The sequence below is a fragment of the Trichechus manatus genome, unplaced genomic scaffold (assembly GCF_000243295.1).
Source record: "Trichechus manatus latirostris isolate Lorelei unplaced genomic scaffold, TriManLat1.0 scaffold00014, whole genome shotgun sequence".
NCBI lineage: Eukaryota > Metazoa > Chordata > Mammalia > Sirenia > Trichechidae > Trichechus > Trichechus manatus.
Window position 1 is genome coordinate 796,182 of NW_004443950.1, and position 12,999 is coordinate 809,180.

Here is a 12,999-nt window from a genome sequence, read left to right on the forward strand (position 1 = left end):
GGCCTATAAGGGATGGGGCAAAGAGAAGCTCACCCAGGACATTCCGAATAAAGAGTGGCCTCCGGGACTCTGGCAGGTAAACGCCCAAAAAGTAGACAGGGACCCCAGAGAGGGCAATCCCAATGCCAATGAGGGAATTGATGGTGTCACTGAAGAGTGGTACAATCACCAGAAAAATGGAGCATAAGCAGAACACGATGGGAAAAAACAGGCTCAGCTGAAATGAAGACGTTAAGATATTAGATAAGGAGAGATGGGGGAATGGGGCATGGGCAAGAAGGTACCTTGAGGAAAGGATGCGCCCCTCCTAGTCTGCTCAGAGCTGCTGACCTTGAGAGGCCGAGGCCGCTCGGGCTCCTTCCAGCGAAGGTAGAGCTGGCCAGCGACAGACAGACCCACGAAGAACCAGTAGCTGAAGCTGAAGTAGTTGATGAGAAGGAAAACATCCTCCACAGTGAGGTAGATGAGTGCCATGGTGCACTGTAGGAGGGCAGGGAGGAAGTGGGCACCATTACCATCCAGCAGTCAACACCAGGTCTACTGACTGCGGATTTTGCTTCACCAGATTATCTCAGGTTATTTTCAGTGGCCCCTTGGCATCAGACAGATCTACCCTCTGCATCAACCTTCAACATAGCATCTCTCCCTCTTATGTTGGGGGCCCTTCCTACACTCAATGCCTCCCTTCTTATTGCAAGCACTCAATATCAAGCCAGACTCCTTTCCTCTTCTGATTTCAGACAGTGAGGCCCCCCTCAACCTCCGCATGAATCACACTGTGCCTTAGAGAGGTTCTTAGAGGTGGGTGCCAACCACCTGGCATACAAATGTGGGGAACTGCCATAAGACCATTTCACAGTCCTAGGGCCTTAAAAATGCAGAACAGCAAAATGGATCCATAACCCTCAGGAGAGAGGTGTGATAGAATGGGCCCTCTGGAAAAAGACTCCTAGAGGACAGGTGAGGGACTAGAGTCCTACAAGGTCATATTAGCTAAACTTCAAGAATGTAGAATGCCTCCCACCTATCTTTTCACTCCAGATTATCAACAAAGGATTTAAACAAAAAGCTCATTCTGGGAAGAGAAGACAGGACTCTGTACTGAGAGGAGCAAGTGGGGTAGAAGATAGCCAACTTAAAGACATGATGTTAGATCTCCCCTAAATTTATAAATTCAGTGTTGTCCCAATCAAAATATTGAGAGGATTTTTCTATCATTTTGACAAAGTGATACCAAAGTTCATCAAGACAGACAAACGCGAGAATGCCAGAAAAATTCTGGGGAGGGGGGAACTAAAGAGGTAGTGTCCTTAGTCCCTCTAGTTTTCAGATAAAGCTAAAATAAAGAAGCTTGGTACTGATGGTGAGGATTAATTGAGATGATAATACATTTCAGGGGCATACAACAGTACCTGGCACGTATTAAGCACCTTAAAAAATTACTTATTATCATTTTTATATGATAAAAGGTTAAGAACTGAAAGGAAAAAATGGATTATTAAATAAATGATACTGCTATAACGGCTAGCCATTTGAGAAAAAATTAAGTGAATCTTCACCTCACTCCATACACCAAAATATAAATTCCACATGAATCCAAAATTTAAACATAAACAATAAAACCCTAAAAGAACTAGAAGACAAAATGAGCTTTTCTCAAATCTTGGAGTAAGGCCTTTCTCAGGGTCCCTGTTAGCCCATACAACATCTTTGTACAAATTCAAAAAAGGCAGTCCTTCCTTAAGACTCCTTCCATCTGTTAGATACAGTCAGAACTTAACCGATTTTGTTGTTGCAACACTTTTCTGCCACCTAACCAGAAAACTGTCATAATAAAGTATGATAAATATATAAATCTATGACTTCTATGATATGAAAGGAGGTCCCTAGGGTAGTTGGTCTACAACTGGCCTGACTTTTCTAAACATGATTTTTTTTAAAAAGGAAGAGAAGAAGCAGCCACTGACATAAAAGGAAAGATAGATAAATCTTGTAAGATCATCTTTATATTCTTTTGTAGTGTTTGCCTTCTCTAATAAGACTGTTTTACTTTTATTGTTAGAAGAAAAAAAAAATTCTAAGGAAAAAAAAGAAACACTGAGTGGCCCAAGAAGCATCTCAAGCAGCTGGTATAGGCCTGCCCAACAGTCTTCTCATTAGCCAACAGGAGCACTGTACAGATCTGTCCAACACCCATATTCCCCAGAAGAGCTTACATTGAATAGTAAAGCAGGGATGGGTGTGAAACGTTCAATGTGGATCATGGACAGAAGGTCTGGGAGGTGGCCCTCACGAGAGCCCACGAAGAACAACCTGGAAGGACAAGAAACGAGCAGCAGGATCCTTTTACTCAGCCATGCAGCCACACTCCTCACTCAGACAAACTAGGCTCAGAGCCTCCCTGCAAAACAACAGGGGGCAGTCTCTCAGGAGCATCCCATATCCTCTGAATTCCCAGCCCCACCTTTACCCACCGATGTCCAATCTCCTCAACTGTAGACACCTCACCATTACCCATGAATGCTCCACCCCACCGTTAACCACTGACATCCCTACCCCTTTCATTTACGGAACCCAGAATACCTACAGACAATTTCACTTCTCTAATACAAGGGCTTGTTAAAGAAGGGCAGCCAGACTTCCGTTTGTGCCCCCCATATATCATCCCTGAGCCCCTAATATATGAGGCCAGAGCAAAGCAGGGGTCAGAGACAACCCAGGCATCCTCCTCTCTGTACCTAAAGAACTCTACTGACTGAGAAACAGACCAGTGTAGAAATGAATCACCACCCAGGGTAATCAGCAGCACCATGGAATATACAGCACTCCCCAGGCTTGGGGGTGGGCTGGGGTACAAAAAGCTTTATAAGAGATGACCACATCTGAGCTGGGGAGAAGAGTTAGAGTTTGCCAGAAGGTGACCGGGTGGGTGGGGAACCAGCATGTGCAGAGGTAAGAGGCTTGGAGGTGTGAAAGGCATGGCCTCTTTGAAGGTGGGTGCTAGAATGCTGGTAGTCCCAGGATAAAGTGTGTGAGAGAGTTGGGAAGAACCTGCATATAAGGCCATGCTGTGAAATCTGAACAAACAATGGGAGCCAGCTGTGGCTTTGAAGTAAAGGTCTGAATGAATCCGGGTTGGGGTGCTGCAGCAAAATCCACAAGGAGCTTAAAGACCCTGCCAAGGTCACTACTGCTTTCCTTCCCCTCACCCTTCACCAATCTGCTCTCATCCCACATGGAAACATGGGCTACCAGTACACTCATTCCAACACAAAGGAAAGCCCACAGGAGCGCGCAGGCACACGCATGCACACACACACGCACGCACACACGCGCACACACACACACACACACAGTCCCTGTATGCCCACGAGAAGAGGAAAAGAGAAGAGGGGCTCTTCACCTAGAGCCCCAGAGAATTAAATATTGCAGATGAAGCAGGGTCACAGTACCTTGATGAAGCAAAAATAGATGCATTGAGGCCCCCAAAGCAGGACAGGGCAACAGCAATGGGAATGGTCCAGCTGAACATGCCAAACGTCTGGTCAGCAAACGTCTACGGCAGAGCACAGAAGGGGCACTTAACCCAGGACAGGGTCTCATAAACCTCCTACATCTATGCTGCCAGTACAAACACAGTCCCTGCTGAGCAGCCAATGCTCTGGCCTAGGCCCATGCCCCTCCCTGCAGAAAGAGAGATTAGGCCATTCTGGCAGCTCAGGATCATGAGACAATAAGCAAATGCGGATCCCCAAAAACTCACCACAGCCACGGCATCACTTTCAAGGACATTTGGAATGCTCAGCACTGTGTAATAGGCCACATTGGTCAGAGTGTAGATGAGCGTCACAATTGGCATAGAAATCCCAATGGCCAGGGGCAAATTTCTGTCAAAACAAGTGAGACAGGACTGCCTAGAACCAATCTCTCCTTGGAGCCAAAGTTCACCCAGTCTCCACTGGGATTTTTGTGGCATTTAACAGTTTGCTGGCCCTGTGTCTTTAAAGCTGGCTCCTCTTCCCCCTGTGGCCTAGGGTGAATATGGAGCCCATATCCCTGGGCTCTTGCTACCAAGTGAGAGAAACACCCTTCTCTGTGAAGATCATCCCTGACAACATTTGATCCTCCCCACAGGGGAAACAATGGGTCCCACTGAGGAAGGAGCAGTGTCCTCAAGGGACTAGCAGCCCGGGAAGGGTGGGACCTGGTTGGCCAGAATAAGCTTCTAGCTCCCCAGGCTGCAGCCTCAGCCCCAGAGTGCAAGGTCCTAACACCTCAGCCTCAGCTGGTCTGCTGCTGACCACGAGGGAGCGCTCCTCTAGGAAGGACCCCAGGGCTCCTCCAGCTGAACACGAGGGGGCGAGGAGCCAAGGGCATCCCCATCTTCACTTGCTCCCATCCTAGTCTCCAGTCTGTCCTAGTTGGAGGAGGGGGAGGAGGAGAGGGGATAAGAGAGGGAAGAGGGAAGGGAAGAGGGCAAGTGTACCCATCATCAGCAGGCGTTCCAGCCAAGTTGGGGAGTGAGAGTGTGATTCCGCCTTTACCTTTCTGGGTTTTTGATTTCTTCTGTTACAAAATTAAGGGTGTCCCAACCTGAGTAAGAGAAGAGGGCAGAGTAGAGGGCAAGAGAGAGATCTCCCACATCCCAAGAGGAACCCTCAAAGGCATGCTGAAAGTGCTCAGAGTGTCCTGTGGGGGCAAAGTCAGGTTCAGAGAGAAGGAGGAGGTAGAGGAGAAGAGGGGAGGAGAGACAAAGGATATAAGAAAAAGAAGAAGGATGGGGCAGGAAGAGAGGAGAAGGGAAGATGGGAAAAAGGGGGAAAGAGAGGAAGATGGGAGGAACAACAACAGAAAGGAAAAACAAGAGGGCAGGGGGAAGAAAAAAAAAACATAATTTAACACCAAAGGAACAACCTCCACCAGCTCCCTCCACTTTACCACCCCACTCACCCCCTCAAAAAAGTTCATATTCCTCTCCTAAAACTAGACAATCTGACAGGGGAAAAAAAGGCATTTGCTGGCTGCTCTCTGATGTGACAACATCTTTTCCAAAGCCCTAAAGAATTTCCATTCCGGCAATGGGCCACCCAGCAGGCCGCAGTGATTCTTCATTTTTTTTAGAAAAACCTGGTTCGCATAAAGGAGTCATTTTTCACTAACAACCTGTGGGACTTCCTCTCTTGGCCAACACCACTGCACAATTTGGGTTTCTCAGGCTCATGGAGAACTTGGTTGCTCTACTTGCTGGGCTACGGTTGCCTAGACAGGAAACCACAGGCTGTACAGGGACTGGGGTTATCTTATCTCTCACTGCACCTGGGCTAGGTCTGGGCCACCCGCACCCTCCGGGGCCCTGGCAACAGAAGGCCCTGCTCCCAGAGGCAGTCCAAGTCCAGGTACCTGTCATTCTCCTTGGAGGCCTCTGGAGACAGCACCCAGATACCTAGGGCAGAAGCCTTCTGGACATACTGGGGTTTTTAAAAAGACTCAGCCTTCTAAGGAAGTCTGTTGTCACCCCCTGCAGAAACCTTAGACCCATCTCTCAATGTGGCAAAAAGGGCTGGGTGTGCAGTAAGAAGAGAGAAAATAGACACCCCTTCTCCCAGAGGTGTCAGCCATCATACCCAGCAGCAGCTCCCAAAGGTACAGGTCTTGGGGGGAGTATTATTTAACTATCCAAGTTGATCCCAAGATGCTCCTGAGACTCCAGAAACGTCCAGATGATTGGCTGTACTAATCCTTTAGGCCACAGACCCAAAGATGCTGGACTTGTTCCTAAAAACAGCTTTTTAGACTCCAAACCAACCAGGATTTGATTCAATAGTCTGAGATAGGGGTCTCAGCTCCCCAGATAATTGTAAACACAGCCAAGTTTGGAAGCTGCTAGTCTAGAGAACTGGGATGATTGAGATAGTCTTGATTAAAGACACCTCAGGGTTTCCCTAAGGTCTCAGGCGATCTTGATAGGTCTACTACCCTCACTGCCAGTCTGCTCTGATTCAGGAATGAAAAGTGTTCTAAAGCCAACATGCAGGAAGGACAGTATCAACCTCACAATATTTTAATATTTTGCTGAGAGCTGGCTTTGGGAAGGAATGCTGAATAAGAACAAGTCCAGATGGAGAGTAAAGGCTGCAAATAACCACCCCACCTCCCTGCCACACACAGCCCCATCCCTCTAAAGGAGAACCAAGTCTTCCTATTTCCTGCCTGGCAGTCACAGGCCAAAAACAGGGCCAGGTCAGGGCTCACTCTATCCCTACTGATTACTTTTATGACCCAAGCTTCAAGTGCTCCCTTGGCTGGCTTTCTGCAATGCTCCCAGCCCCCACAAAGCGAAAGCAGCCCTGAATGAGGGGCTGACTCATGTCCACTTGGCCATGCTGGCCTGACCCAAGAAGCCCAGGAACAGATCTCTTGCATCACTGACACACTCTAGCATGCATGTAGAAAGTGCTGAGCAGCAAAACTAACACAGTTCCCATGTCCTTCTCAGGGAATCCAGAGGAACTCTTAGAAATATTCAAGTTTTTTTTTTTTTTCTTATTTACCCATTTATTTAACACTCCCCACCCCGATGCCACCCCAGCATCCAACCCAACTAGCCCTGGCAGGGCACAGCAGGGAGCTGGTCCTTAAAAGCAAAATCTCAGGCCCCTCTTACCCTGGCACAGTTTAACAAAGCCCATGATAATGATGGCAATGAGCGCCAGGAGCTTGGCGTAAGTGAATGTATCCTGCACACGTGTGCCCCACTTCACATAGGCACAGTTCACAAATGTCAGCAGACCTAGGAGAAAAACCAGGGGGAGATCATAAGGTCACTAGTAGGCTTGAGCTGAAAGGCTTTACAGAGAGCATCATTTCTGCCCTTTCTGCCTAAGGCAAAGGGGCCAATGGACCAGTGAGAACCAGAACAGGCAAAGGGGGGATACCCCCACTTGCCCCAGCTGAGAGTACCCATGAGTGTCCCATCACTGTTGACAAGTCAAGATGCAAAAGCATACATTAATACATTCTGATACCCAGAACCATTTTGGAAATCTGCCCTTCTCCCCCACCACCCCCCAGGCCCAAGAATGGTTGATTTTATCCATTCCTCCCCACCGAGACTCCCAAGGTTCCAAACAACAAGAGGCACAAGACCTCTCCATAGCCAAGCTAGAGGGTGGACACAAGGGAGGCTCATCAATAAATGAGGTGGATTTGAATGCAATCAGCAGGTCACCTGGGAATTAGAGGGACAATGTTTTACATGTAAGTGTTAAAAAAGGCCTGTTGAGTGCCTGACATTTTCACATACATTCCCTCACTTAATTCTCACAATCCTAAAATAGAGATTTTTGTTGTTGTTGTTCTTGAGAATATACACAGCAAAACATACACCATTTCAACCATTTCTACATGTACAATTCAGTGACACTGAGTTCATTCTTGGAGTTGTGCAACCATTCTCACTCTCCTTTTCTGAGTTGTTTCTCCCCATTAACATAAACTCACTGCCCGCTAAGGTTCCCATCTAATCTTTTGAGTTGCTGTTGTCACTTTGATCCCGTATACTGTTCTTAAAAGAGCACAATGCTCAAGGCAGACATTTTTTTACTAGTTAAGCTAAACTATTATTTGGTTTTAAGAAGATTTCAGGGAATATTTTTGGTTTAAGTTTTAAAGATTATCTCAGGACAATAGTTTAGGGGTTGATCCAGCCCCCATGGCTCCAGAAAGTCTGGAGTCCATGAGAATTTGAAATTCTGTTCTGCCCAAAACAGATCTATTTTAATTCTCATCTGGTAGAAAACTGAGGCTTAGAGAGGATAAATACCACGCCCAAGCTCACCTGGGCCCCACTGAATCTTCCCCCCACTCCCATTCCTATTCAAACCTCCCAATTCTCGGTGAGATCCATGAGAAGTGAGCTAGCTTGCGTGTTCTCTAGGCTCGTGTCAGCAAGTTGGTTCTAAGCTCCAGCTCCTCACATACTTCACAGATATCTGGGCCCTGTGTTGAGGGTTCCAGCATCTTGCCCTTGCTAAACAAGGACTGCTCTGATCCATGGAAAGGGCATGACAGCAGTATGCAAGGAGTTCCACAGCTAGAGGGAACACAGTGACCCCTCTAAGCACTGCCCCTAGCTTTCCCAAAACAGAATTTTTATGTGAACCTCAAATTTTATTACAAAAAAATTGGAGGCCTAGCAGCCATCTAAGATACAACTATTGGTCTGTACTCACCTGGAGCAAAAGAGAAAGAAAGAAACTAAAGACTCAAAGAAGAAACTAGTCTACAGGACTAATAGCTCACACGAATCACGGCCTCATCTATCCCAAGACCAGAAGAACTAGATGGTGCCCAGCTACCACTAACAACCATTCTGACCAGGGACACAATAGATGGTCTCGGATAGAATGGAAGAAAAAAATGTAGAACAAACTTCAGATTCCTACAAAAGGTCAGACTTACTGGATTGGCAGAGACTAGTGGATCCCCTGAGACTACTGCCCTGAGATACCCTTTAAATTTGGAACTGAACCTACTCCCAGAGGTCACCTAGCAGCCAAATAATAGATTGGCTCATAAAATAAATAGTATCACCCATGAGTACTGTGCTTCTTGTAAATAATCATCTACATGAGACCAAACAGTAAATATTTACCCTAAAGCAAAGATGAGATGGTGGGGGTTGGGGGGGGGTGGTAGGGAAGCTAGATTAATGGAAACAGAACAACCAGGATGGAAATAATGAAAATGCTCACACTTTGTGAAAAATGTAACCAATGACACTGAACAAATATGTACAGGAATTATTAAATTGAAACTTAATTTGCTGTATAAACTTTCACCAAAAATACAATTAAAAAAAAAAACTGGGGGCCCATACTCCACACCACCCTCACCTACCCGTTCTGTACGCTCTCCTTCAGCTAGACTCTCTTCCTATGTGGTGCCAGATACACACATGAAAGAAATGTCCTCCCCTCCTCCTGTCATAGCCAACACCAACTCCCACTTCCAAGGTCTAGCTAAGCCCCACCTCCATTGTAAAACCTTCCCCCAAACACACCAGTCGGCTTCTCACTGAGCTCTCTCTCCCCTGAACTCTATGGTCCCTGTAGACACCTGTCTCAAGTAGGTCTCTCCCTCAAGTGTTGTGGCTCCTGCCTCCCCAGGGAGATCACAAATTCTCAGAAGGCAACAAAAGTATATTGTTTTCTTAATTCCTACTGCCAACCAAAGAACAGAACCAATGAACCCTGGTTGGAATCAAAGTGGTGATGACTTTCACACAACTACTAATACCCTGGAGCACAGCAATTGTCAAAAGTTGGACCTTTCTCCACCCAGATGGAGAGGAGCACCCAGGGCCAGGCTATGGAAATAAACACTGGTGGCTGAATAGCCTCTAGTGCTTCAAATGCTTTCACTCATTACTCTGGCAAATGAGACAGGTGCTTTCTAGTCAATCACACAAGGTGAGGGCTGGGGAGCAATGGTCAAGGGAGAAGAAGCCCAAAGGCATGCATGCTGCTGTCAGGTCTTCCCAGGGACCTACCCTGCTGATCAAAGTTTGATACGTAGGGATTACCTAGTTAATAGCCACCAGTAATCCACAGACCCCTGTGCAATACAGTAAGCATATTTTGAGGTACCTGACAGCCCTTCCCCTCTCCTATTATAGCTGACTGAGCCAGTGGTAGTAGACTCTGGACCCAAGCTGAGCCTATTAGATTGTCTCTCCAGGAACATAGAATCAGGATACCAAGAGACTGGATCCAATAGTAGCAGGCAACAGAGTCAGGAGCCACAGTAAGTCAAAGTCACATACAAGCCCAAGGTACAGGGGAACAGAAACCACAAGTAAGCAGAGGAAGGAAGCAGGACTACCAAAAGAAGCAGAATTGAGAGTATGTCCAGCCTGTGAGAAACAGATTGACAGAAAGACCCAGAAATACACAGGAAGACAGAGTCAGAGGAGACACAAGAGCCAAAGATAAGAAGAAGAGACAGTGTGAAGGGGACAAACAGAGACAGAGATAAAAGACAGGGAGACAGAGACATGGAGACTGAAAGAAAGGGACAAAAAGAGAGAAAGGCAACAAGATGAACATATCCACGCAAAAAGAGGCTGCCTAACAACTTCCTGGCTATGTTCACCATGCTTTTTGTTTGTAGGACCAAGATGTGGCTACAAGATGGGGAAATGAAGCTGATACGCTCCTCACCCCTACACTGCAGGCATTCCTTCTCACTTCTGCTCCTTCTCCTTCCCTCCATCCTGCAGCAAATTTCTCTCATGGTTTGGTCCTCTCTGCACATAAGTCAATATTGCACACAGTGAGAATTCAACGAATATGTGCTAAATGAATGAATAAAGGCAGCGTTTCATAGAAATCCCTGCAGAGCTCCTTCCAAAAGACCAGCTGGAAGGATACAGCAGTGCCTGTTCAATAGTGGTTGCCTCTGGGGAGAGACAATAACAGTCTGGAGAGGCAGGAGGACTTTGTTCACTGTCTACCCTTTTATACTTTGACTTACCCTTTTATACTTTGACTTACCATGTGCATATGCTTCTTCTTCAATTAAAAAGAAAAATATTTAATTAACAACAGTTTGTAGCCAGAAAGCAAGGCCAGCACTAGGGTGAGGCAAGTGACGTGCAACACTTAAGGAGGCACTCGCTCTCAGGGGACAACTGCATGATCCTCCTCCTTAAATGTTGCATCCCAGGTGCCTCACTTCCCTCACCCTAGTCTCAGCCCTGCCACAGAGTTCTAAGAACTGTCTACCAAGCAGAAGCCAAGCCCCCGATTGTTTTCCTGATTCTAATTAAGAAACAAAGCTTCACTATCTGATCCCCAGCCCTCCATACCTCCTAGAATTTCTAGCCCCACCTAGCTCACCATTGGCTCTATCCCAACTAACAGAAGACTAACAGGACTGGGCCTTGAGGCCAGGTGTGCAGATTCAACTACAACAAAGCATCAGCCTTTCCCTTTTCTCCAGATCTCTTTTCCTTGGACAAGCCTGCACCAATGGGCGTGGGAATCTTCAATGCTCTTTGGGGGCTTGTTGCTAAGAAAGGAATACTTGAAATAGCAGATCCAGCCCCAATCCTAAAGCAGAAACAAATCCTCAAAGTCTTTCTGTGGCAGACTGCTAGTTATCTTCCAATATTTATTCTTCCCTTTTTCCTTAGTAATGGAACTTTCACTGGAGTCATGGCTAAATAAAGATGACATTTCCTAGACTCTCTTATAGGTAGGTATGACCATCTAACTAGGTTCTGGCCCCAGGGATATGCTGCTGTTGTTAGGTGCCGGCAAGTTGATTCCAACTCATAGCAACCCTATATACAAGAGAAGAACAAAATGCTGCATGGTCCTTCAATATCCTCAAAATTGTTGCAGCCACTCTGTCAATCCAGCTCGTTGAGGGTCTTCCTCTTTTTCGCTGACCCTCTACTTTACCAAGCATGATGTCCTTCTCCAGGGACTGGTCCCTCCTGATAAAATGCCCGAAGTACATGAGACAAGGTCTTGCCATACTCGCTTCAAAGGAGCATTCTGGCTGCGGTGCAATGAATTACTTAATATGGCCCTTCTAACCATGGTCTTCGTGACACACACACAATGACTCAGTGGGATTATGCAAATAAGGTATATGGAACTGTGATGGTTGGGGTTACGTGTCAACTTGGCCAGGCCATGAGTCCCAGTGTTGTATGGTTGTCCTCCATTTTGTGATCTGATGTAATTACCCTAATTATCTTCATTTTATGTGTTGTAAATCCTAACCTCTATATGTTAATAAGGCAGGATTAGTGTGGAGTGTATCTTCAGTTACAGCCTGGCAGAAGGGCATGACTCAAGTCCCACCCTTACTCAAGTTACGCCCTTCCCTGGGATGTGGCCTGCATTCTCTCTCTCTCCCTCCCCCTTCCCTCACTCTGGATCCCACATCCAGTTTCGTGAACCTCTGATCTCTGGTTCTTGAGACTTGAGCCAGCGGTCTGCCATCTGACCTACCAGTTTTGGGATTCTCTGGCTTTCACAGCCCCATGGGCCAGCAGCTTATCGTCTGACCTGATTTGCCAGCTTCCACAGCCTTGTGACCCAGCAGCCTGTCATCTGACCTGCTGGTGAGGGTTCATCAGCCCCTGCAGCCACATGGGTTGGGAGAAGCCTACGCCTGACCCATGGATTTAAGACTTGCCAGCCTCCAAAACTGCAGGAGCCATTTCCTTGATACAGTCCATGAGTTAAGGAACCCAAAGACGGAAGGAATATTACTGAGGGGAGGAGGAGTAGTCGATGTTAGAGATGATAGAACAGCAATTTGGAAAAGTTGCACAGTTGAGAAATCTTGAACCCCCGCCTCATAGGAACCAGCTTTGTACTGACCCTTATAAAAGAAATTATTCATTTACTGGCTGTACTTCTAAGACAGACTTGTTCACTCTTCTGGCAGTCCATGGTATATTCAATATTCTTTGCCAATACCATAATTCAAATTCATCAATTCTTCTTCAGGCTTCCTTACTCATTGTCCAACTTTTGCATGCCTCTGAGGCGACTGAAAATACCATGGCTTGGGTCAGGAGCACCTTAGTCCTCAAAGTGACATCTTTGCTTTTGAACACTGTAAAGGAGTCTTTTGTAGCAGATACGCCCAATGCAATACATCATTTGATTTCTTGACTGCTACTTCTACGGATCCAAGTAAAATGAAATCCTTGACAACTTCAATCTTTTCTCCATTTATCATGACGTTGCTTATTGATCCAGTTGTGAGGATTTCTGTTTCTTTATGTTGAGGTGTAATCCATTCTGAAGGCTGTAGTCTTTGATCTTCATCAGTAAGTGCTTCAAGTCCTCCTCACTTTCAGCAAGCAAGGTTGTGTCATCTGCATATCACAAGTTGTTAACGAGTCTTTCTCCAATCCTGATGCCATGTTCTTCTTCATATAGTCCAGCTTCTTGAATTATTTGCTCAGCATACAGA

The 12,999-nt window shown here is 46.4% G+C and overlaps 1 protein-coding gene across 1 annotated transcript in view; it reads right to left on the minus strand.

The window, feature by feature from the left end:
- The window catches only part of SLC7A6 (solute carrier family 7 member 6), a 50,301-nt gene that overhangs the window by 16,477 nt on the left and 20,825 nt on the right, over positions 1-12,999 (minus strand). Inside the window, exons 4-10 of the mRNA XM_004371457.2 lie at positions 6,665-6,790; positions 4,545-4,689; positions 3,764-3,887; positions 3,453-3,556; positions 2,217-2,313; positions 331-480; positions 34-217 (exon numbers count right to left, since the gene is read on the minus strand). Coding sequence (XP_004371514.1) covers positions 34-217; positions 331-480; positions 2,217-2,313; positions 3,453-3,556; positions 3,764-3,887; positions 4,545-4,689; positions 6,665-6,790 — 930 coding nt within the window. The remainder of the gene's footprint in view (positions 1-33; positions 218-330; positions 481-2,216; positions 2,314-3,452; positions 3,557-3,763; positions 3,888-4,544; positions 4,690-6,664; positions 6,791-12,999) is intronic.